Source organism: Aspergillus ibericus (genome assembly GCF_003184845.1).
Source record: "Aspergillus ibericus CBS 121593 unplaced genomic scaffold BO80scaffold_12, whole genome shotgun sequence".
NCBI lineage: Eukaryota > Fungi > Ascomycota > Eurotiomycetes > Eurotiales > Aspergillaceae > Aspergillus > Aspergillus ibericus.
In genome coordinates, this window is record NW_020292110.1 from 64,343 (window position 1) to 87,560 (window position 23,218).

At 50.7% G+C, this 23,218-nt stretch overlaps 9 protein-coding genes across 9 annotated transcripts; 5 read left to right on the forward strand and 4 right to left on the reverse strand.

Moving 5' to 3' along the window:
- Positions 1–1,357: 1,357 nt before the first annotated feature.
- BO80DRAFT_500844 (sulfatase family protein) lies at positions 1,358–3,339 on the forward strand (the record flags this gene model as incomplete). Its single annotated transcript, XM_025724259.1, has 5 exons — positions 1,358–1,658; positions 1,709–1,866; positions 1,917–2,736; positions 2,792–2,904; positions 2,953–3,339. The coding sequence occupies 5 exons, from the start codon at positions 1,358–1,360 to the stop codon at positions 3,337–3,339; spliced, it is 1,779 nt and encodes a 592-aa protein (XP_025576884.1).
- Positions 3,340–3,832: 493 nt separating this feature from the next.
- BO80DRAFT_26208 (uncharacterized protein) lies at positions 3,833–5,273 on the forward strand. Its single transcript, XM_025714754.1, has one exon. The coding sequence runs from the start codon at positions 3,864–3,866 to the stop codon at positions 5,115–5,117; it is 1,254 nt and encodes a 417-aa protein (XP_025576885.1). The 5' UTR covers positions 3,833–3,863; the 3' UTR covers positions 5,118–5,273.
- A 352-nt stretch (positions 5,274–5,625) lies between these two features.
- Positions 5,626–7,210, forward strand: BO80DRAFT_423545 (ceramidase). The gene is made up of 7 exons (XM_025719074.1): positions 5,626–5,708; positions 5,761–5,773; positions 5,817–5,877; positions 5,924–6,064; positions 6,147–6,428; positions 6,530–6,647; positions 6,743–7,210. The coding sequence occupies exons 1-7, from the start codon at positions 5,662–5,664 to the stop codon at positions 6,906–6,908; spliced, it is 828 nt and encodes a 275-aa protein (XP_025576886.1). The 5' UTR covers positions 5,626–5,661; the 3' UTR covers positions 6,909–7,210.
- A 252-nt stretch (positions 7,211–7,462) lies between these two features.
- On the reverse strand, positions 7,463–15,381 carry BO80DRAFT_463326 (type I polyketide synthase; the record flags this gene model as incomplete). The annotated part of the gene is made up of 7 exons (XM_025722584.1): positions 7,463–12,193; positions 12,241–13,355; positions 13,403–13,775; positions 14,028–14,609; positions 14,661–14,929; positions 14,986–15,130; positions 15,181–15,381. 7 exons carry the CDS (start codon positions 15,379–15,381, stop codon positions 7,463–7,465), a joined length of 7,416 nt encoding a protein of 2,471 aa, XP_025576887.1.
- Positions 15,382–16,108: 727 nt separating this feature from the next.
- BO80DRAFT_378100 (MFS general substrate transporter) lies at positions 16,109–18,192 on the reverse strand. The gene is made up of 3 exons (XM_025716724.1): positions 17,990–18,192; positions 17,188–17,937; positions 16,109–17,136 (listed from the first exon to the last, which is right to left on the reverse strand). Exons 1-3 carry the CDS (start codon positions 18,185–18,187, stop codon positions 16,426–16,428), a joined length of 1,659 nt encoding a protein of 552 aa, XP_025576888.1. The 5' UTR covers positions 18,188–18,192; the 3' UTR covers positions 16,109–16,425.
- A 1,165-nt stretch (positions 18,193–19,357) lies between these two features.
- BO80DRAFT_443363 (uncharacterized protein) lies at positions 19,358–19,846 on the forward strand (the record flags this gene model as incomplete). The annotated part of the gene is made up of 1 exon (XM_025721341.1): positions 19,358–19,846. The coding sequence occupies one exon, from the start codon at positions 19,358–19,360 to the stop codon at positions 19,844–19,846; it is 489 nt and encodes a 162-aa protein (XP_025576889.1).
- A 125-nt stretch (positions 19,847–19,971) lies between these two features.
- On the forward strand, positions 19,972–20,313 carry BO80DRAFT_321832 (uncharacterized protein; the record flags this gene model as incomplete). The annotated part of the gene is made up of 1 exon (XM_025715141.1): positions 19,972–20,313. A coding segment is annotated over one exon (342 nt), but the record flags the coding sequence as incomplete, so codon positions are not given.
- A 431-nt stretch (positions 20,314–20,744) lies between these two features.
- Positions 20,745–21,140, reverse strand: BO80DRAFT_471902 (DUF3632 domain-containing protein; the record flags this gene model as incomplete). The annotated part of the gene is made up of 1 exon (XM_025723112.1): positions 20,745–21,140. A coding segment is annotated over one exon (396 nt), but the record flags the coding sequence as incomplete, so codon positions are not given.
- Positions 21,141–21,413: 273 nt separating this feature from the next.
- BO80DRAFT_403124 (uncharacterized protein) lies at positions 21,414–22,763 on the reverse strand (the record flags this gene model as incomplete). Its single annotated transcript, XM_025717635.1, has 6 exons — positions 22,506–22,763; positions 22,429–22,448; positions 22,342–22,378; positions 21,778–22,282; positions 21,618–21,713; positions 21,414–21,555 (listed from the first exon to the last, which is right to left on the reverse strand). The coding sequence occupies exons 1-6, from the start codon at positions 22,699–22,701 to the stop codon at positions 21,414–21,416; spliced, it is 996 nt and encodes a 331-aa protein (XP_025576892.1). The 5' UTR covers positions 22,702–22,763.
- Positions 22,764–23,218: the final 455 nt, after the last annotated feature.

Sequence of the window (23,218 nt, forward strand, 5' to 3'; positions counted from 1 at the left end):
AGATATAGGGCCCCAGCGCTGGGCATACATAGTTGCCTCTTCAGCCAGCCCTCCAAACACCAGAGGTCTTTGCAACAGGCAGTCCAAATATGTTCTCCACTCCTACATACGGCATATTCCAGTGGTCTATCACATAGCTTGGCGTCACAACGTGGGATCAGTCGGCCGAAGAAATCCCTCACTTCGGCCGGAAGCAGACCCCGAAGGGGTTTGGGTGTTAAATCACACTGTATAACAACGAGAGTTCCCCTGGATTTGACCATACCAGAAAGGCTTTCATTATTGTCTGTCTTTGTTTTATCCTCGAGGCCACCATTGCTCATTAGACTGTCAATATACGCGAGCCATGCATTTGCAACATTTCTCGGCTATATCCGGCCGTTCAGCAACCCAAGATCACAATATAAGTTCCTCCCTCGTTAAGGTATAAACCTGACATCTCTTTGAGGCGCTGCTAAAAGGAAATAGATTGCAAATATCTGCGATAGCATCATGCTTTTGATAGACCGAACATCCCAGCAGATATCCACCTACAAGGAGGGGGAATGCCGAAACGAGTTCACCCTGCTTCCGGCCCTAAAAGACATCGATAGGGTAGCTCACGAACAGGACCGATTGTTGGAGGAGCTTTCTCAGCTGTATAATTATTTGGTCTCAACTCCTGGTCTGGCGAGAGAACAGTACGCTTGAGCGAGCGCACGTATTGTTTATGAACCGAACTGAAAAGACATATTAAAGGTATAGTTTGATAGCTCGGAAGCAAGAGGGACATGCTAACTTCAGCGATAGACTTGTGATTTTCTTTTTCACTCTGTACGAATTCCTTAATGTAATTTTTCATCTTCATAAAATCTCCTTTGCAGAGCTAGATGAAGTCTCTTATATTCACCGAAGTTTCTAAACACCATATAGGAGAATTTCTGGTTATTCATCTATGACAAAAGGTTACACGAGCTAAGCTTAGTTTTTCTCGCGAAAAGATTGGATTTCGTTGCTATCTTCGTAAACATTTGGATAGATTCGCACTATTTATACTGACCTTAGCAAGCATCACTTATCTACCAACGAAAGAGGGGTGGGGCCCCAGAATTAGCTGGGTGGCTATCCCTGAATTTGATTGACGACCTTGCCCACAATATTCCAGCTAGGGGTGCATCTTCCTGTTGCGCTTGTTGATCCTTCGCGGGCTTCACCATTATAGGTCCTCTGAACCTGCAAGCTGACGTATGCTTTCGGCTAAATACAATTGCGTTATATGCGGGGTTAATAAGCAACCCTCTCCAGCACCCGAGACTCCTGCCTGCCAACATCAGCCATGATGTGATATCAGTTCTCAATATTAGATGATACTGTCAATATGCGTAGCTTGGCGTGGCTGTTCATGCTGGCTGGTCTTGTGGCTACCAAATCACTGGTGCCGCAGCAGCTACTTGCTGCACCCCGCAGACCCAATGTTATCTTTATCCTGACCGACGATCAGGACGCTCACCTCAATTCTCTGGACTATATGCCCTATGTCAAAAAACACCTTCTCGATAAGGGAACTCATTATCGCAGCCACTATTGTACGACAAGCGTCTGTTGTCCATCGCGGGTGACGCTGTGGACGGGGAAGCTTGCACACAACACCAATGTCACCGATGTCAATCCTCCATATGGTGGGTATAAACAGCCAATAGCATATCAGGTGTATGCTAATAATGGTGAGGCGGATATCCCAAGTTCATTTCGCAGGGGTTCAACGAGAACTACCTCCCCGTCTGGCTGCAGGAAGCGCAGTACAACACATACTACACTGGCAAGCTATTCAATGTGCACACAGTCGAGAACTATAATGCCCCATTTCCAGCCGGATTTACAGGCCACGTAAGTTGGCTATAGCATTTCAAAACAAGTGTTCTAACCTATCGGTGCAGGACTTCCTCCTTGACCCATTCACATATGACTACCTCAACAGCACCTTTCAACGAGACCGCGAACCACCCGAGAGCTATGAAGGAGAGTACAGCACCGACGTGCTCGCACAAAAGGCATATCGCCTTCTTGATGAAGCCGTTTCCGCCCAGAAACCCTTCTTCCTCACCGTCGCGCCCATGGCGCCTCACTGCAACGTCTTTATGAACGGCACCGGGCTCGACGACAATCCTGTCTTCAGCTTCAGTGCGCCCATTCCAGCCAAGCGACACGAGCACCTATTTCCGGATATCCGAATTCCTCGCACTCCATCTTTTAACCCGGAGCACCCATCCGGAGCGAACTGGATCAAGACGCTGAAGCGCCAAAACGACACGAACGTCGAATACAACGACCACTTCTACCGCATGCGTCTGCGAGCGCTCCAAGCTGTTGATGAGCTCGTCGATGGCCTTTTCACCCGGTTGCACGAGTATAACCTCCTAGACAACACATATATTGTCTACAGCAGCGATAATGGCTACCATATCGGTCAACGTCGACTTCAACCGGGCAAGTCCTGCGGATATGAGGAGGATATCAACGTCCCTCTGATTGTTCGCGGGCCTGGTATTGCTGAAAATGCATCTACTGATATAGTCACTACCCATACCGATCTGGCACCCACATTCCTCCAGTTACTGGGCATTCCACTCCGAGATGACTTCGATGGGGATCCTATTCCTCTGACGCAGGGGCAAATCGAGGCTGCACAGGACGAGAGACAGGAACATGTAACAGTCGAATACTGGGGATTTGCAGCAGGGGAGGGAATATATGACTGTACATCCCCTCTTTCATCCTCTTCCTTATCACTCTAACAAAAGATACCCAACAGTCGACCTATCCGCATACAACAACACTTACAAAGCCCTCCGCATCAAAGGCAAAGGATATAACCTGTACTACTCAGTATGGTGCAACAATGAGCATGAGCTCTACGATATGATCGTACCTATGCCCCCTTCCTTCTATGTATCCATGGCCTAACAACTGCAGACTGATCCCCACCAACTCCACAACCTCCTCTCACCAGACACCAACCCAGACACCAACCCAGACCTCTGCACAATCCTAAACATCCCCCTCCCCAAACTCATCTCTCGCATCGACTCCCTCCTTTTCGTTTTAAAATCCTGCAAAGGCCAAGTATGCATCAAGCCTTGGAGGGCCCTGCATCCAGGCGGAGAGGTCAGCACACTAAAAGACGCTTTACATGCGCGCTATGATCACTTTTATGAGGTGGAGCAGACGACGAGGGTTCGATTCGAGGAGTGCGTGCGTGGGTATTCGCTTGAGGCGGAGGGACCGCAGTTTGATTTACCGGATGGAAATGGAGGGAATGGGTTTGTGCGGGATGGGTTGGCGTGGGATGCGTGGGTTTGATGGGGTAGGAGTCGGCATGTAGTGTTTGTGTAAAGGGTGTTGTTAGTGTGTTTATATCGCGGTGGATGGGGTGTATAACTTGGACATAATTGCTGAAGTGTGGTGTTGTACATGGACCAGGTCCCTCGTATGCTCTAGAGTAACCCTTGACACCTATCCCATCCTACCAGTCTCCAACTGCAAGTGATCTGGAATAAGACTGCCAATGTCGGAGGTCTGTGCTCATCTGAGTTCATTTCCTCGATATATTAGCGGGAAAGGCAAGTCACGAATCCCTAGGCACCTTGCATGAGTCACCCGACAACAAAGGACAATCGACAAGATTCTGGCACAACGCTAACACTGCCCAGGCAGTGTCCTTGCGAAACATGACCATCCAGGATCCGCGCTAAGCGGTGGTGTTGAGAATCCTTGCTAGCGGGGTTAGCGTGGAAGTTGTCACCGCGCTATATAAGGAGGCCGTCGTTTCGGCCTGCCATTGCCCCGTCGTGCGTCTTCACCTTGCGTGAGCTAAAGAGCATCTCATGGAAATTGGAATCGGGCCACAGCTGCTGGAAGCTATCCGCGGCCAATACCTCGGGGATGTGGATTTTCTTCTGACAAGAGGGGCTGACCCCGATGGATTTCGTCTCTCTAGCTATGAAATGGTGCAGAGCTATTTTCTGCGATTTCTTCCTAAGCCGGACTCAAACACGACAATTCACCCCCTTTCCCGGACCGAACTCCTTGCTACCATACATGCTAATGGGTATCCTGCCCAGACAGTTCACATCACGGAGGAGGAGGTTGAAGAGAGGTCGAAAGAGGCATTCTGGACCGAATACTCGCCCAATCATATATTTCAGGAATTACGATTCATTCATCCCTTGATTGTTGCAGCCCGGCACGACTCGACAGCCATTGTCGACCGACTTCTCGCAAGCCACTCTGATTGTTCCTTTTGGACTCCTGAGCCCCCGATGAGAGAAATACCGGAACCGCCTACACCGTCAGCCCTGGCTTTCTTGTCGCCTATCCACGAGGCCATTGCGAGCGGAAATACCGCCATGTTGAGCCATCTTCTTGCTCGGGGGTTCAGTCCAAATACTCTCCCCCTTGGCGACGTGCGTAAGAGTTTTACACCACTCATGTCAACCTTCCTGCACAGGAACAACGAATCCTGGAATGAAGCGGCATACGACATCCTTGCTCAGGATCCTCGGATCGACTTTGATCTCCGCGCGCCATTCATGCTGGTGCATATTCTTCACATTGCCACGACGTATTCCCTCGCCGCTCTCCGACGCGTCGAGCGTGATGTTCCGCTTTCTCATGCCGATACCACGGCTTACGGCCACACGCTCCTACACATTGCCTGTCTGCCAAAGCTCATCCAAAGATTTGCACACAAAGTTCGCGAATCTGTCCGCAGCATGCGATGTCCGTGGGACTCCGCTCCTAAAACCAAGGCTCAATGTGAGGCCGACCTTTCCCCTCAACTGGAACTAATACAATACCTGTTAGCATCTGGCGTGCAGTCGGTCACCGCGTACGATACCGATTTGAACACCCCGTTGCATTATCTCGCCAGCGCGCGGGTCATTAACGAGGAGGCAATTGCGCTTTTGCGCGCGCAGCCAGATGGTGAGGTAACATGGATGGAATGGAGGAATTGGTATGGATATACGGCGGAGGAATTGTGGGAGCAGGCGCATCGCAAGCGGGCGCAGAAAGACTCGTGGTATGGAGGGACGACTCGGCGGGTTGCTACGATGCCGACACTTCGACTGAGATGGTGAGCTTATACCTTGCTTGTGGTAAGGGATGCTTTGTTTCTATGTGCTGCGCTGAGATTGAGTGGAATTGGTGATTACCATGGCTGCAGGTACGTTCTCTATGCTCGTGATTGCTGTGTTTACTATGGAACAGTTGACTAGTGGTATACTCGATTTCATCGGTATCAATATTTAGGTTCTCGTAGTCAGTTCCGAGCACTGGTCTCGGAACATCGGATATATCACACTATCCGTGCGATCCGGAACCCTCGGATAATGAATCACGGTGCACTTCTCTTCTGATTGTAAAGCCCACTACATATTAACTCAAAATTCATGAATAATCTCCACAGAATAAGTGCCTCTATCAATGTCCATCCCTGGTCAAGCCTCCTCCCACGTGCACTGGAATGGCAGCCACCGCACCGCCCAGTGGGTCCAGTGGAGCCCTGTCCGGGTGGCCGTTGCTATTTGTGTTTCTATTTAAACCCGCGCCAAGTTCCGTCCGGGCCGGCCATCTGTCTTACCCAACTCCCCGATCTCAGGAACAGGAAGTTGAACAGCCACCATGGGATCCCACGCGCCCTTCTGGGGTGCCCCGACCTCGTACCTAAAGTGTGTCCCTATTGCCCCATACTACGGGCACGCACTAACCTCACCGATTTAGCTTTTGCGAAGAAGTACATAACATGATCCCTCACCCGGCCTAGCTAATCAATGCAGGACTACGCGATCACCCGCTACGTGGCCGAGTTTATCAACACGCTGAGTAGTTTTGTCTACAGTACGTCCATCCCTACCCCCAACCATGATACGAGTTAACGAGCCAGTCCTCTACGGCCTCTACGGCCTGCACCAACTCCATCAACGACAACAATCCGGCCCGCGCTCCATCCCTTACTGCGGCCTCATTGGCGTGGGGGTGTGTTCTGCGGGCTATCACATGACCTTGAAATATCATACGCAGATGTGTACGCCTCCCCCATCACATACCCCTATCAAACTCCCCCATCCACTACACCCAACATAAACACATATTAACAAAATACCAAGCGGACGAACTCTCAATGCACCTCCTCACCACCCCCCTCCTCTACCGCATCCTCACCTTCCAATCCACCCCCCAATACACCAAAATCACAGGAATCATCCTCTCCATCCTCTTCACCATCGTCATGGTCGTGCACATGGTCATGGACGAGTTCCTGCTCCACGCGGTGAGTTTTGGTGCAGCCGTGTTGGTAATTACTATTCGGACGTTGAGGATTATTCCCCGGGAGATTAAGGATCAGAGGGCGAGGGGGAGGGTTAGTAGGGTTGCGCTTTTTGGGGTTGGTATGTACCCCCTTTCCCCCCTTGTTTAGTCTTTATGTGGAGGTTGTGTGGAGGTTTTTGGATGACTGGTGGATGGGTACTAATAATGGTGAAAACGATAGCAAGTTTCGCCTTCGGGTACTTCGTCTGGCTGATTGATGAATTCGCCTGTGGGGTATTGACTGGGGTGAGGGGGGTCGTGGGCTTGCCCGTTGGGTTTTTGTTCGAGTTGCATGGGTGGTATGTTCCCTCCCTTCTTCCTCTTTTTCCTATATCATACCGCCCCTTTTCCTCCTTTACTATGATGAAATGTGGTAGTGACTGATGATATACAGGTGGCATGTCTTCACCGCCATCGGGGGCTACATTGCCGTCGCGATCATCGACTTGATTAGCTCGGGGGAAGTGGCGCGGGATTCGGTGGAGAAGTTGGCGTGGCCGTTGCCGGTTGTCGGGAGGGTGTTGGGGGATGGGATTGATGGGAATGAGAAGAGGAAGTAAGTCACTTGATCAGGGCTGAGAACTGGGAGGTTTGAGGGGTGAGATGAACGGATCTGAAGAGTAGATTCTAAGGGAGTGTGGGACGTGAAAAGAGTGAGATTGTTGAGAGATTCGAGCCCGAGGTGGATGGATATGGTACTAGGAAGAGGTGTGTTGTGTTCGGGTTATATTCATAGAGACATTCTTAGAATTAGATGATGGCTAGTATGGATGTTTGAAACCTCAAGAATGGCTTGTGAAGGAGAATGAACACCCACCCTCACATGTTGTGATCGACGGAGATATTTCTTTATCTTCATTTGGTGTACTTGAAATGTACAGCAACCATCTGATGATAGTTTAGAAGGTAGATCTTGTCTAGTATTTATCACATCCCTAGCGACGTTCAACTCATCTCAAAGTAACAGGTCTACCCCGTACCCTAACTCACATTTCTCCATGAAAAAATAATCCAAGCCACTCACAAATTCATCCTTTAATGCTCTCATTCCACTACTTCAACCATATCAGCTTAGAAAACAGCCAAACTGCACCCTCCAAGCACGCACAGACCCTCACTTCCCCAACCGAACAAACGCACTCCCCTTGATCACCTTCGCACTCAACTCCCTCACACTCCTGTCCCCCACATCTCCCTTACCCAGACTACACCCCAACTCCTTGCCCACCCACGTCCGAAACTCCATCTCAATCAACGAATCCACCCCATTATCCCGAATCGACCGCTCCGGATCAATATCTTCCTCCGCAACACTCAAGATCGAGGACAGCTTCTTCCTGATCCCATTCAACACCACACTCACTGCTTCATCTTCCGTTCGGGATGCGGCTAATAAAGCCTGCACGTGGTAATCCTCTGTCTTTTCACCTTGAGGACCAGATTGGGAAGTACTTCCACGCAAGTGCATAAACATGGGATATTGGAGATGCTTCGGGGGCGGGATCCGCCGTTTCTCATACGCAGCGGGGGTGGACAGGCCGCAGATTAATTGAGCAGCTTGCTCTGTCACCTGATGGCGCGGGTCAAGAACATAGTCCAAGATGGCCAGCATTTGGTCTTCGCGGTGATGAGTCGCGATTTTCAGGGAATGGCGAACATATTCCCGATTCTCGGCCATGAAGCCAACGGAGACCACGGCACCGAGATCGATGCTTGTGCCTGGGAGGCCTTGGGCGGTGCGATGACGGGCTAAGGCGTCCTCGAAGGTGTTGCCGGCGTTGTAGTTGGCTTGGCTGCGGTTTCCGACGACGCCGGCGACGGAGGAGAGCATGGTGAAGAAGTCGAGGTCGTGGGATTGGAGCAGGGTGTGTAGGTTCCAGGAGCCGTGAACTTTAGGGCCCAAAGAGGCTTGCCATTGGGTGTGGGTCATGTTTTCGAAGATGCTGTCGGCCCAGGCGACGGAGCAGTTGATGCACCCGCGGATTGGGGGGTGAGTGGTTTGGATTTCGTGGATTATGGCGCCGAGTTGGGTGGCGTTGGAGATGTCGCAGCGGAAGATGGTGGTTTGGCAGCCGGCAGTGGAGAGGGTGGAGAGTGTGGCTTCGGCGGAGGAGGTGAGTTGGTCAGAGCGGGTGAGGAAGATGAGGTGCTTAGCGCCCCTTGATGCCATCCAGTGGGCAATGCTGCGGCCGATGCCGCCGAGGCCGCCCGCAAGGATGTAGGAGGCATTGGGGTCGAGATGGTGGGGAGAGGGTGGGTCGGGAAGGACAGGAACTTCGTCGTCTTGTGGGGTGCAGATAATCTTTCCCATGGTTTGGCCCATTTGAAGGCAGCGCAGACCAGTTTGTAACTTGCCGTAGGAAAGGACGGTGGTGGGATGGGGTTCGCTGATCTTGCTGTCCTGCCACAGCTGCACCATGTCCTGGAGAAGTTCACCAACCATTTTGGGCCGGTGCTTAGCCACAGTAAGCAGGTCCACGCTGGCAAACATGGCGTTCTTCAAAAAGGTGGTCATATCGAGCTTCCCTCCGGTCTGAATATCCCGCTTGCCAATTTCAATGAATCGCCCAAACGGTGCGATGCATTCCCATGACTGGCGCAGTGCTTCCCCGGCCAGGGAGTTGAGAATCACGTCCACCCCATCCGGGACCATGTTCCTAACGCCAGCCACAAACGATAGATCCCGACTGGAGAAGATATGGTCTTCTTTGATTCCATATCTGGTCATCAGGAGCTGCTTCTTCTCAACCGTAGAAACCGTTGCGAAAATCTCTGCTCCGACTAGCTGGGCGTATTGAATTGCTGCCTGTCCAACGCCACCCGCTGCGGCATGGATGAGAATAGTCTCACCCTCAGCTAACCGAGCGATCGTTTTCAGGGAGTAAATAACGGTCGTATGAATGACTGGCATGCTGGCCGCTTGCTCAAAGGAGAATTGATCCGGGACCTGTACTACCAGATCTTGATCTGCTCTTCCCAGAGTTCGGAACGTTCCCACGTGGCCAGGGTCACCAAAATATGCAACCCGGTCTCCGACCTGATACTTGGTGACACCCGACCCTAGTCGTGTAACCACACCTGCAGCCTCTCCGCCAATTGTGGCTTGAGGCAGCTCTCCCATGACAGTCAGAAGGTCCCGAAAATTCATCCCGACGGCCCGAACTTCAATTTCCAGCTCCGTCGGCTTCAAGGGCTGCGCTGCGTCGGTATCGGTCACCCAGTGCAAGCTATCGAGTGTCCCGGGCTGTCCGATTGGGAGCTTCACGGGCCGGTCAATCGCGTTCCATCCGATGGGCTCCGCATCCGGTTCTATAAATTGCGAGTTGACTGTATCGCACGCATGGGTGTTAGACACGACCCGGTTAGTCTGGATCTGACCATTTTGAAGCCGGTACTCTGAGTTTCCATGTGGCGTCCCTTCGTTCAGGAACTGGTGTGAGAGGATCCTCGATATACCTTGAACTACCTCGGCCGGAGTAGTTTCTGTGTCAACAGCAAGCGTGATGAGATTCAAATCGTCAGAGTCACGCTCCCATCTGATTGTCCGGATAAGACCGGTTGCCATCTGGTACCTCGGGTCATTTGAGCCGGTAACCCAGAGCATGCGATTGCACGTAGTGAGCATGTGTTTCACCTGAAAGAAGGCGACCTCATCCAGGCTGTCGAGAATGGGGGTATGCAGTTCCAGTAGGCATATGCAAATGGCATCCCCAAGATCCGACTCCTCAAGATCCGAAGGATGAACAATGGCGCACTTTCGGATACCCATGGTCATGAGGACGTCTAGCAACATCTTGTCCACAGTCGTTGTATGTGAGTCAGGGGAAATAATAACAACCTTCCGACCAGTCCCTCCACTTGAAGCCTGAACGGCAGTAGAAAGCATAATGCTGATCTTGTTAAACTCCGGATACTCCGAGCTCCGAATATTCACATCCAGGCCGGAAAACCCAGATTCACACAGCAACTCCTGCCATTTATCCGTCGACACATACGGGCACCATTGCCGGAACGCCTCCTTCCCAAGCCACCATCCAGGAAGGGCACTGAACGAAATATTGCTGTACAACGTGTCCTGTCGGACGCCTTCCAGGAACAAAATCCTTCCATTCGGCTTCAGCAGCGAGCGCATATTTTTCATGGTCTGAAGGAGATCTGGCGTCGCATGAAGAACATTACTGGCAACGATCATGTCGTATGACTCTGCCAGGAACCCCTGGGAGATCGGATCGTCACCAAGATCCAGCTTTTTGTAATCGAGCAGGTGACTCCAATCAGCGAGACGAGTTTTGGCTTTTTCGAAGAAACTTGGGGATACATCGGTGAACTCGTAGTTTGCAATGGAGTTGGATTCGCTGTCTTCAGTCACAGGGCACAGGGATTGCAAGAGTCGGACTGTGAAACCTCCAGTTCCGGCGCCGACTTCGAGAATTTTGAGATTGGAGTACGTATAGCGAATGGAAGACATCAACTCCTCGAATCGCTCTGGAATAGGCCCCAGTTCCATGTCGGAGTCGTAATATCTAGTCATGAGATCGTCCTGGCCAAACATGAGGTAGAGCGGGTCCGCCTCCTGCCTTAGGAAAGAGGCAATGCTGGAACCCATGCGGATTAGTACCGCTCCATTATCGTCTCGATTAGCGACACGCTCGTAGAGACCGCCCTTGAGTCCAGGATCGGCCGAGTATTTCTGCCATTCTTCTGAACGGACACCGGGTATCGAGTCAGAGGCCACGTCAGCGACAGATTTGTTGAGCAGGTCATAGAAGCGCTGGTAGTGGTCCGGCAAGGGGATTCGCAGGAGCTGGAGACTCAAGTCGGACAGGGCATCACTAGCCAGCAGTATAGCGGCGAGTTGGAGCTCATCGAACCATTCCTTCTCTGTGCTGTAGTTACTCGGGATTTTCGCAGGTGAAAATGATGAATCAGACACAAAGTTTGCATCCAATCCCCACTCAATCGAGTGAAACAATTGTTTCTCCTCAGTCTCACCAACCTTGGCTTGGAATGGTGCCAGACGAACCCCACTCAATGAGAGAAGGCCCGCTTTACTGTCCACATCCCAGACATGAGCATCAAAAATGTATGTATCATGTGCCAAGAGGGAGGCCTTCCCATAGCATTCAAAGCTTCCTCGGCCGGGGACATTAGCTGATATCCACATCTCTTTGATAAAATTGGGGACGTTGCCCCGCTTCAGCACCCCAGTCCCTTTGTAGTCGCAAATGGCAGCAACCCCAGCTTGCAGTGCGGCATCCAATGTGGCGGGGTGGATTAGATGCGGATGCATGTATCCCTTTGGCATGGCAGCAGCGACATCAGGGATGGTGATTGTGCCAGCCATGACCCCCACCTTGTTGCCACCAGTTTTCACATCCGATACATTGCGAAAGAGCGGACCAAACCTGATCCCCACCGAGTCCAGGTTGTCGCACACCCTGCTAAAGTTCATCGGTCTTTGACATGCATTCCACTGGACCTGTGCTTCACTCCATTCCTCCTGGCGCATAGCCTCCTCACGACCACCGGTGACTGGGTTCGGAGCAGCCGAAGTATCCGCAGCAATATACCCAGTGCAGTTCTCCGTCCATTCGTCGTGATCAAAGTCGTATGAGCTCACCGAGAACCTGTTCCATGTAGCGGAAGTGGAGACATTCGACTCTTCAACAGGAACCAGGGAGAAACACGTTTCGATTCCTTCTTTATTGTCTGGGACGATCAACATCGCCTTTAGATTGACGTCTCGGATGCGAAACCCAACGAGAGGGCCGCTCATGACCTGCCGGGTGGCCTCAATGGCCATTACGAGGTATCCTGCTCCGGGGAAGACAATGTTATCCGCAATCTACAAGGTTGTTAGAATCATTTCGAATATGGATAAAGGTTACCTACCACATGGTCCTTCAGCCATGGATTCTCGCTAACGCGAAGGTAATGCTTCCAGCTCCAACGCAGAAAGTTCGAGTCCGGGCTGGGGGCTCCCAGAAGATCATGACGGGGGAACTGACGGAATCGTATAGCGCGACTCAGTCGGCTCTCGTACAGGCCATTTTCGGCGTGGTTAAACGGGTATGGTGGCAAATCAACGAGGAATTCGGGGTTTCTTTCCGCTTCTGAGCTACAGTTTACCTCGAGCAGGTTAACACGAGTCCCCCGAGTAGCGAGGTACCCGACCGTGTCCAGCAAAGTCTTGATAGTGTCGTCGTTGCGGTTAAGCGTCATTCGGTATGGGACACCGGCCTGCCCTGAAAGTGTCTCTTTCACTGCACTCTGCAGAGCGCCATGTGGCCCGATCTCAATGACAACATCAGGAGCGCAGCTATCACCACCACTGCACATTATTTCCAGGGCCGTGGTGAACTTGACAGTCGAAACAAGATTGTTGACCCAGAACTCATTTTCGAGCGACTTTTGTGTCACCTCTTCTCCGGTAGAAGTAGAGAACATGCGCACTGGCTCGGCGGAACTGATTCTATGACCCGCTGGGGCTTTGCCCATAGCCTCCAAATACTCATCCGCAATATCGTTCATATGGGGCGAGTGATAGGCATTCGGCGTCCTTAGCCGACGCGCGAACACGCCATTTGCTCCAAGCATCTGCTGCAGCGCTGCGATCATTTCCTCATCACCAGAGACAGTATTGTTTTTCGGGCTATTGAAGCACGCGATCACAAGATCCCCAGACATGTTCCTGTGAGCCGCATCCACAAGCGGTTGCAATGTTTCGATGTCGAGGCTGACCGCCAGCATGGCACCCTTGGTCTTTCGAGAAGGATTGGATGTCAACCGTCCGCGGTGATACGCAATATTCCATGCAGCCTCACGAGAGATCTTTCCGGCGCAATACGCTGCCGCGATCTCACCGGAAGAATGCCCGGTGACGCCAACGGGGGAGATGTTCCAGCTTTGAAGAAGATCAACCATTGCGATTTGAATAGCGGTACAGGCTGGATGGGAGATCTCTGCAATGTCAATCCCTGATTCCGCTCGATCCTTGAGGATCTCATCTGCAATAGGCATTAGCTACCATCATGAATAGACGCGATTATCTTACCCAGTAATGAGAATGCATATCCCAGGTGCATCATATATTCAGATGCAGCCTCAATTGACTTGCGAAAGACTGGAAACTGCAGAAGCTGTTGGCCCATCCGGGGATATTGCGCGCCCTGCCCGGTGAAGACAAATCCGATTCTGGGGAGCTTTTGGCTATTGATCGGTTGGGATAGGCCAGTTCCGCCCTCGATCTGCGTCACGAGTTCGTCGATAGAGTCGGCAAGTATGTAACTATTCCAGCGAAATCGCGACCGTTTCTCTGATAGAGTGTATGCAAGGTCGTTAATGTCACCTGGAGATGCGTTCGGACTTGATTCCTGTCTCCTCTGCAGATACGAGGCAATTTCTTTTGCACTTCGTTCCGGCGCACCCTGGTCAAATCCAGAGAATAGGAGTAGCTTAGGAGCCACCGTATTCTCTTGTGAAGGATGCCTATCCTCTCTACAAGACAATAGACCGATTGACCGTGTGTTATGACGACCAACAAGCCCCCTGTGAGAGAGATAATTTTGAGCATCTTCTAAGATGCAATGAGCGTTGGTCCCACTAAGGCCAAAGCAATTAACCGAAGCACGCCGTGGCCCAGTTCCAGGCCAAGGAGTAACCTCCAGTGGGAAGCGAACGTTCCAATCATCGCTGTGGATCTGTGGGTTCACCCTTTCAAAATTGACATTCCGGGGGATGAGTCCAGCCTCGAGCACTAGAACCGCTTTTATGATACCTGATATGCCAGAGCCACCTTCGATGTGGCCAATGTTGGTTTTCAAGGCTCCGATATAAAGAGGCTCTTCTCGCTGAGTGGAATCGAATGCTTTGGCAATGGATTGTACCTCAATAGGATCACCCGCCGGCGTTCCCGTACCATGGGACTCGACATAATGTGTCTCGGCAGGGTCAAGTCCAGCAGACTCATAGGCGCTTCTAATGAGGCGCACCTGTGCATCGCCACTGGGGTAGGTAAGGCCTGGTGTCCGACCATCGTGGTTTAGCACTGTTGCACGAACAACTGCACGGATAGTGTTGCCGTCTGCGAGCGCTTTATCAAGTGGTTTGACAATCACGGTGCCAACGCCTTCTCCTCTTGAATAGCCATTGGCACGGTGATCAAATGTGAAGCACTTTCCTTCTGGCCCTAGGAATCCTGAGTAGCTCATTCCAAGGATATGGTTGAGACCACCGAAAACGTTCACTCCGCTGACTATGGCCTATAAATTATGAGTCAAGTGTTGTTTCCGGAAGGACTATGAAGGACATACCATATCGCTCTCTCCAGCCTTCAGGCTTTGCGTTGCGAGGTGAAATGCCACCATTGAGCTCGAACACGCAGTATCAACCGTCAAACTTGCCCCCTTCAGGTCATAAAACCAGCTTACTCGCCCCGAAATCATCGAGCCTTCTGACCCGGTCGGTCTATGCTTAAATGAAATATCGGGGTCTGTATTAAGCCGGTCTCTGTGATCATGATTGAACCCGCTCACAAAAACGGACGTGTTTGATGACACGACCTTGTCCATGGGAATTCCAGCTGGTCACAATATGTTAGCAAGTGACCACAACAGAAACGGAGCTATAATAGCCTACCATTCTCCAGCGCATGATATACATTTTCCATTACAAGACGTTGTTGAGGATCAAGGCTCATTATCTCGGTCTTGTTGACATTGAAGAAGGCGGCATCAAAGGCATTGGGGTCTTCCCGGAGGAAGTGAGCTCCCTTCGCATGAATCTGCATCACCAGTCATTTATCATCTCACCGAGCATTATTTGGGAACTGACCGTGCCAGCACGTTCTGGATCCGGATGAAAGTATCCGTCAAGATTCAATCGATCTTTGGGAATGCTTGTCCATGATTGCCGAGCTTCAAGAAGAAACTTCCAAAACTTCTCGGCATCCGTCGCTTCCTGAGAGTATTTGGCAGCCAGACCAATGATGGCCAGGGGCCTGGTAATTTCTGGAACTGTTGCTATCTCTCCCATTTTGCTGTGTTGATTTGGAGGAGACAGTGCTGGTTGGTGAGAGTGAGTGGTGACACCAGGGTAGATATAGGGCCAGCCCATTCCGGTCAGACATTGCGGGCCACCGGGGAGACATTCGGCATGGCCCAAAGCGCCTGCATGCGTGACGCCTGACGTAGTTTGCACAACATGAGGAACTCAAAGCTTGTGCAGGCCCATCCCTGTAGCCTGTCAGCACACGTGAGCCAGCCTTGGCTGCCACTTGGCCATGCAGATACTATCGAGTCCAATTCATGGATGCTGACAACACTGTCCCCTCAAGTTGCAGGTATTGGTGACACAAGAGGAGGGGTTGTCGATCAAATGGATTTTTCGCCAATCAGAGTGAATTCCGGCACTTTGTTTTTTGAATGTAACATCTCCTGCCTGCGGGTTGAATTTGCTGCGGGGCAGTGGCTGCCTATGAGCAGACCGGCATGTACGATGCATCAAGAATGACTGGTATCCTGAGCAATCGGACCAAGCCTCTCATGGCAATCACAGGCAATTACAAAGGTTGCTGGGTTTGTTGCTTTTTCTCATACATAAAAATGCCGCTGGTCATGAGGCCGGCTTAGAGAACCCCTCGTCGACGGTGTCACTGAGTTAAATGCATGTGTCCCCACCGGGTAGCCCTATCCGGATATTGTGTGAAACATATGATTGACAAGGAGGCTGTGTCCCCATTCTTGTGCTTGTATCCCATAAAGCCCCGTTACATCCGCAAGGTTAATTTCGTGAATTGACGTAACCGTCTTCCTGGTCCTCTGATACGGGATGATCCGAGGATACCAGCTAGATCCACACTTTACTGTGATGCTTTCAGAGTGAGTATACCCTCGTAAACAAGACTTGCTCAGTATACCTAATGCGCGATATGTGCAACTCATGATGGGGATCTCTGTGCACGAACAGCACAGTTCTTGCCACTAGGCAAATGCATCAGGGGAGAAAGCAGATATTGTAATTGGGGACATATATATGGCTGCAATGCTGAATGTAGATGTAGTCAAGCAACACTAGCAGTCAACCGTTGCCGTCTCGTCGCCTGGTTGGGAGGACCTGATTATGGAGTGTATGCTCGGATTCTAAGGCCCGATCCACGCTTGAATGCTGGATAACGAGTGATAAGAGGAGTGCAAGAGCCGATATCGCCATAAAGAAGAACCACAGCTGTTTGAATGCTTCCGTAAAAGCAAGAATGTAGCGACTTTTGAGGGTCGATGGGAATCCGGGCTTTCTAAGCTCGAGGGCAAATTGGGCCGCTGTTTTCGCTACACTCACCGGCAGCTGATTCTGACCGAGTTGATAGGCCGCTCGGTTTTCGAAGAATGTGCCTCCCATTGCCACTGCGATACACATCCCTAAGGACCGCATAAAGGTGTACATCCCAGCCGCGGACGCATCCCGGTTATCTCTGGCTAGCGCTTGGACTGCAAAGTTAAGGGACGTCAGTGACAGGCCTTGGCCAACCCCTAGGGTGAGGAAGATAAACACCCAACGAGGGGCGGATGTGTGCTGTTGTAACAGCGCCATTAAGCCCGTCGCTAACGTAGACAATATCCAGCCGATCCATATTGCCCAACGATAGCGTCCTAGACGCGTCATCATGATGCCGGCGGCCATACTACCGGGTAGCATCACCCCAAGAACCACCATCAAGGCCAATCCACTTCCGACGGCATCAAAGCCCTTGACGATCTGCATGAACAACGGGATGAAATAGAGGAGAGCCATCTATGCCATTTAAAGTCAGCTCGGAACACATGTACAGGAAGATGCACCTACGATTGCTCCCTGCAGGCATGTGCAAACATATGCGATCAGTGCCGAATAGGTGGCAAAGAGGGATATATGGATGAATGGCCGAGTGGCAAGAAAACCTTCCCAGAGCAGTGCAACAATCACACCCAGGCCTCCCACAACAATTGGCACGATCGTCCGCCAACTGTTCCAAGCGAACTGATTCCCGCCCCAACTTATGCCAATCAGAAAGCTGCACAGGCTCCCAATGAAAAGGATACCGCCAATCCAGTCCATGGACGCCAAGCGCTGCATGATGCTCGGTCTTTCAGCCTTCAAGCGGACCGTCAGAGGGACAAGGATGAGACCGATTCCACAGAAAGGGAGATTAATGTAAAAGATCCAGCGCCAGGTAATACTTTGCGCTATCGCCCCTCCAATGACTGGCCCGGCAAGACTCCCAGCAGCCCATGCCATCTGCACGATAGCGTAATATGTAGGCCGTTGGCGCAAAGGCACAATGTCGGTGGTGATAACGATGCAAGTAGCCATGATGCCCCCTCCTCCCAGTCCCTGCAAGCCTCGTCCGGCAAGAAAGAGCTTAAACCCATGTGATACGGAGCACAGGATCGTTCCGAGGGTGAAGAGGGAGGTCACCAAAGCGAGGATGATTCGACGACCAAAAACATCCGACAGGTCGACTATGAAGGGTTGACACACCGCGCTGGCGAGAAGGTAGGATGTTCCAGTCCAAAAGGCGCTCACCAAGTCACCATGCAAAGAATTTTCCAGGACCTAATTGCATGAGTCTTGAAGAGTGGGAATGCGAGACTCGAGAAGAGCTTACCGGGATGGCGGGCGTAACAATCGTGGTGTCCAAGGCGATGATAAAAGACAGTAGAGCCAAGCAGCCGAGGATAATCCATTGCCCTTTCTCCGGCTTCCACTGGGTATGGTCGGTCACCTCTGGTGAGGCCGGACTCACTGCAGCTTCATGGGCAGCTTTGACATCGGGGGTGACTTTCTCACTTGCGGACGCATCCATTGTTGCGTGGAACCTCTGCATGTGCAGTAGCAGATGAGTGAAGCACTATGTTCAAATGTTTGAAGAATGAGAGACCATCGACCGTACATTTCTCCAAGAATGCTGGCCTGCTGATCAGGCCAAAGGGGAGACCATCTGACACGGAAATGTAAGGCAAGGGGGAGGATATGTCGAATCGTAGATACTCCGGTTGCAGATCTGCTCCACCCCCAATACTACCGATGCCCCGCTCATTTTCACGATCGAAGGATCGATAGGCGATGTGACGGATGAGCAGAGATAATTTCCTCAGGTTGTAGGCCATCCACCTGCAAACTTTGAAGAGACTGCACCAGTCGGGGGAGTTTGTTTGCTCACAGGCCTCTTTCGAGGGAGCCTGAGTGCAAAAAATGAGCCCGGCATGTTGCTGAAGGGGTTGTGCCGGTCCAGCGCCATGTCGTACAAACATGCATAGCCCACCCCACGAAGCGAGCTAGCGACTGGGGCCTCCCCTTTTGCTGCAAGCATTCCCTTGTGGGGATTACATTGGTCTGGGCTGGATTCTGGACGCCTACCATGCGCAATATTATTCACACTCGATCCGTCCCATGACCGAATGCTATCGTTCGATGTCCACGTGTAATCGAACAGGTAGCCAGCTTGTTCCCATTTCAGTCACCGAAAGTGATGGGAAAAGCGGGGTCTGATGAGAACTCGATGAATTTCGATTGTTGGGTACTCAGCTGATGACCACCGAGTTTGCCGGGGAGAAGATGTTGGGAGGAAAGCGAAGGCGTCGAGGGATTTGAGCACCTGCCCAGAGAATCACGTGATCGAAATCTACCCACGGTGTCCATCATGGATGACTTTCCACGAGGAAGCTCGATGATATGAACCTAGAATTACTTACATGAAGTAGCAGACACTGACACAGGCCACTGATTGTGTCATGGTTGTGCTTCACGTAGTTCCGATCCCTTATTGAGCGAGAAATTGCATCACAAATTAGAATCATGTTGACATCAGGACCGAGAAAAAATAATTTTCTCTTACCAACTACACTAATAACCGCAACTACATGATATCCAGTTCATGTATTGGTCGGGGAGGTTCTTTCCTCACCGAGTCAAGTAATCTGTCTTTGCCGAACCCTGTCGCCTTGTCGGGTCCGATCATTCCTCGAGCAGCACCATGGATCTCATTGTCAGCTTTTTTCGTCGCTCGGCGTTCTCCACGCGCAACAATGATACCGAGGAGGAGGCAGAAAGCCATATGATGAAGACACTAACGTGGGAGTTGGACATGTATCTGGCGGGCCTGGGCCAGATATGGAACGCAACGAAACGATTGAAAGGCCACTGCATCGACAAACAGAACCTGGCTAAGATTTCCATCCAACTACAGGAGCTTCATATCAAGACTGATGGATTCTGTGTGGAGGCCCTGTATCCGGAGTACGTCTTACCTGTCTCGAAGGCACATATAGGCAAACATCCTATGTGTGGAGTTGAGATGACCACTGAGCGGTTCATGTGGGGTGACGGTGTTTGGTCTTATTGTGCGATGGATAGCTCTAAGGAGATTAGCTCCATGGTCAGACGCGCCTTTGAGGGGTGTGAGACGAACATAGGAAACGGGAAACCGTCATTATGCGAACTCTCTGGGCGGAAGAAAAGGTAAGATGGTTTGATGATACCTTCTGTGGAGGGCAGCTAGTGATGAAACAAACTTATAGGAAGATCATTCCCAACATATTCCTTGCTGGTCTCGAGACAAGCATACTCCACTCTCGAAAATGGAACTGCGATGCTGGCTGGGACGTCAATGAAAGCCCACATATCATGATCTCATGCGTCCATCACGGTTTAGGGGACAACGAGAATATCCAACGAGGGGAGATCCTCGCAATCGCTGGGGTGATGATCTCGCAGATATGTAGCGGCAAGTTTAAAAGACATTACATGATACCGGTGCTTTTATTCTCGTTTATAGAAGGGAGAAAGGGTAGGATCCTGCAGGCTCACCTCGAAAGGGGAGGGCTGGTCATCCGAAAGAGCGAGCTGTACGATTTCTCGACCGAGGATGCAGCAAGCCACTCAAGAGAAGTCTTCCTGCAGTACATGTGTAGCACCAGGGTGGGAGAAACCATTTCCGATGAGTCTCGAATAGCCTTGTTGCTTATTATCGGATCGGGTGTTGCTAATCTTGTTACTTTCATTAACGCGGGTCGTGTGTCCTGCTGTGTTCTTATTAGATAGTGCTATAAACATAGTTGGAAATGAGAGAGTTAATCATATCAGGACCTGCTCTAGATGCGCTTCGAGAGTGAACCGTACCCGTGAAAGGACACGAGTTATAACTCGTATACTGGCAACACGCTATGATTATGAGCACCGGGGTCAGAATGCGCACCATTTTTAGCTAATGGACCGAATGCTCAACAAGCCTCACTTTATTCGACCCACTTTTGGTGAAGAATGAAAATTTCTGATAATTAGAACAATGTACACAGTGATAGACCATACGTGATCAAGAAGCTTTATCTAGAAACATGCGATGACAGTAGCTAGGACATGATTTACCAAGTCATCCCTTTCGCAATAGCAGACATAAGATCCTTGGCCTTACTAGCCAAGCTTCTACACTCAGCAGCCGCAATTTCTCGCTCCGCTGCAGCCTCAAATGCCTTCTGCCAGAAATTCCATCTCTCCATCCCAAAGATCGGACCATGGTATCTGGACCCAGTGTTCCACAACCGAGGAGCGTCCTCATCCTCCTCAGGAGCCTGGACAGCCCGCACGAACAACCACTGACCAGCACATAGGATCCACATGGCGGCAGCAGAGACACAAGCGCTGTACATATCGTCGCTGGGTTCATCTTCGAGATTATCTTTCATCGTCCAGATAGCCCATCCCATGCTACTTGTCACACCAGCTGTTGCAACGCGCGCAATGAAGGCGCTTATATTCACGTATTGCTGCTCTTCAGCAGTACCTGGCTCGAAGTCCTCTGGTCATGTCAGATTAGTCTGCCTCCACATTGGATAAATAACAGGAAGGTCAAATATAGCTAGGCTCTGACCACTTCAAGTCGTGAAGACCCAGGCTACCTCGTGAAGACGCCATGTACAATTTGTGTAAGCCTTGCGCCTGAAAGAAAAACCGGAAATGCAACATCTATACCCACATACTCATCAATCCCACCTATTGTTATCCTCGATGCGGATAAATTCCAATGAAGTCACTTATAAATAAAGAAACAGTTGGCGAGCACGACGAGTTCGAAAAGGTTCTGCCATCGAACATCCCCAGGACCGCACGCACCCGATGAACGCAGGGAAGGTGTTAGCACAGGCTACGATAATACCGATATTGATTTCGTTCATCCTACTGTCAGATTAACAAAAAAATTTCCCTCGAGTGCAGATAGAAAAACCAGGAAAATGTACCCAGAAAGTGCAATGGTTGCCTCATTCCAGAAGAAATCATGATTTTCCGAATCGATGAAGAGATGGATCAATCGAGCCAAACTGGCGGCACAGACGCTGAGAAATCGCGTCAGAAAAAATTGTGTGTAGAATTCGAGAAGTCGAGGATGGGTTGCAATACCAAAGCCCGCTCGCAAAGACGACCAGTACGCCAACCTTTCTTCTCACGGACAGTTTAAGAGCGACGATGGCCGGAATCGGGAGAAGGAGGACATAGAAATCGCTTAGGACATTCAACACGGAAGTCCATTTGGCTAGTGTGGTGGCTGCGAATGTACAGTATGGTTGGGGGTTGGTCCATGGTATATTGTTGTCGCACTTGGCTGCTCGAATAGCAGATAAGATTGTCAAGACCGAGTAGAGGATGGTAAACAACCAAATGCCCGTCCAGATTGCATAGCGTTCCCGATGGACGGGGAACAGGCGCCTGTAAAGCAGGAGGATAGACAATTTGGTGAAGCAGGCCGTGAACGGATATGTCGTGTTGGCGATCAAGACCTCCCGTTCATTAATGGTCTGCCTGATGGGTGTTTCGTTACTGCAGAGGCTTACGAGAAGTGTCAAACGAGGGCTAAGCATACTCTTGGGTACATCCCATACATGTCGCCCAAGTCCGTACTGAAACCCTAAGTGGGGTTGGATTGGTGAGCGGCATCATAGTCGAGTCTGACGAATCTTTAATCACCTTGGGTATAAATCACTATAAACGAGATTGCGCCACACTATCGCCAGTTAGTATAGAGGCATCTGGAAGTATATCGTATTTTCATACGGCGGCTGGAAGTATAGTTGCTAAAAATTTATTGTAAGAGATCAGGAAACGGACTTATAGACTGCTAAGCAACCTACTATCGTCAGCACCCCATATCTTCAAAATTCGTATCCGAACCCATATGCGTATTGTCACTGCCAGGACCATAAGAGCCACAAGTGCTGTGCCCATGCCAATTATCAGAGTCTCTTGGGATGGCGGGTTGCTGAAATTGGATTCGATTTCTGGTGAAGGGGACAGTACTGAATCATCTGAGACGTTTGAGAAAGCCATCAAGATCCATGTACGAAAAAGAAGGATTCTTCGGGGTACGGGGGTATCGTATACAAATCACGATGCTGTGCTGTGGAACAAGGATGAAATTGGCGCCAAAGATTCATTACTGGCAGCTTCTGATATAAAAGGCTTAGGTCATGATCCATAAACTGGGTTTGCATTCCCTAGATGCAAGGAGTGCTTATAGCCGGGAAAAGACCAGTCTGATAAGCCTTGCATTCCCTGTGGAGGGCTCAAGGCTGACGTGAGACCACAATGATACTTCTCTTGTATCTCCAGCAGGTGAAAGGCTGTACAAAATGTTCAGGCAAGCAAAGTAGTAAGCAAGTAGGGGACCCAGTCAGAGAAGAAATTTCCAGGAGCAAGGGTTGCCAATATGTCGCTGCCTTAAGGCATCGCTGACCTTGAAATAGTAATAACGCGTCCGGAGTAGGCAGTCCTTTCGTTCCCTAGCGCGTATGAGTTGATATAAAATGCCTTCCAAGGTAGAATGAGATGGTCTTCGACTAGGCAC

What these genes read in the sequence shown, in the direction of transcription:
- BO80DRAFT_26208 (XM_025714754.1), top strand. Translation starts at nt 3,864, where the DNA reads ATGGAAATTGGAATCGGGCCACAGCTGCTGGAAGCTATCCGCGGCCAA.
- BO80DRAFT_423545 (XM_025719074.1), top strand. Translation starts at nt 5,662, where the DNA reads ATGGGATCCCACGCGCCCTTCTGGGGTGCCCCGACCTCGTACCTAAA. An exon ending in GAAATATCATACGCAGATGT is followed by an intron (nt 6,065 to 6,146) that starts GTACGCCTCCCC and finishes CAAAATACCAAG; the next exon opens with CGGACGAACTCTCAATGCAC. An exon ending in TTGTTCGAGTTGCATGGGTG is followed by an intron (nt 6,648 to 6,742) that starts GTATGTTCCCTC and finishes GATGATATACAG; the next exon opens with GTGGCATGTCTTCACCGCCA.
- BO80DRAFT_378100 (XM_025716724.1), bottom strand. Translation starts at nt 18,187, where the DNA reads ATGGATGCGTCCGCAAGTGAGAAAGTCACCCCCGATGTCAAAGCTGCC. An exon ending in TTGTTACGCCCGCCATCCCG is followed by an intron (nt 17,938 to 17,989) that starts GTAAGCTCTTCT and finishes TCATGCAATTAG; the next exon opens with GTCCTGGAAAATTCTTTGCA. An exon ending in CATGCCTGCAGGGAGCAATC is followed by an intron (nt 17,137 to 17,187) that starts GTAGGTGCATCT and finishes TAAATGGCATAG; the next exon opens with ATGGCTCTCCTCTATTTCAT.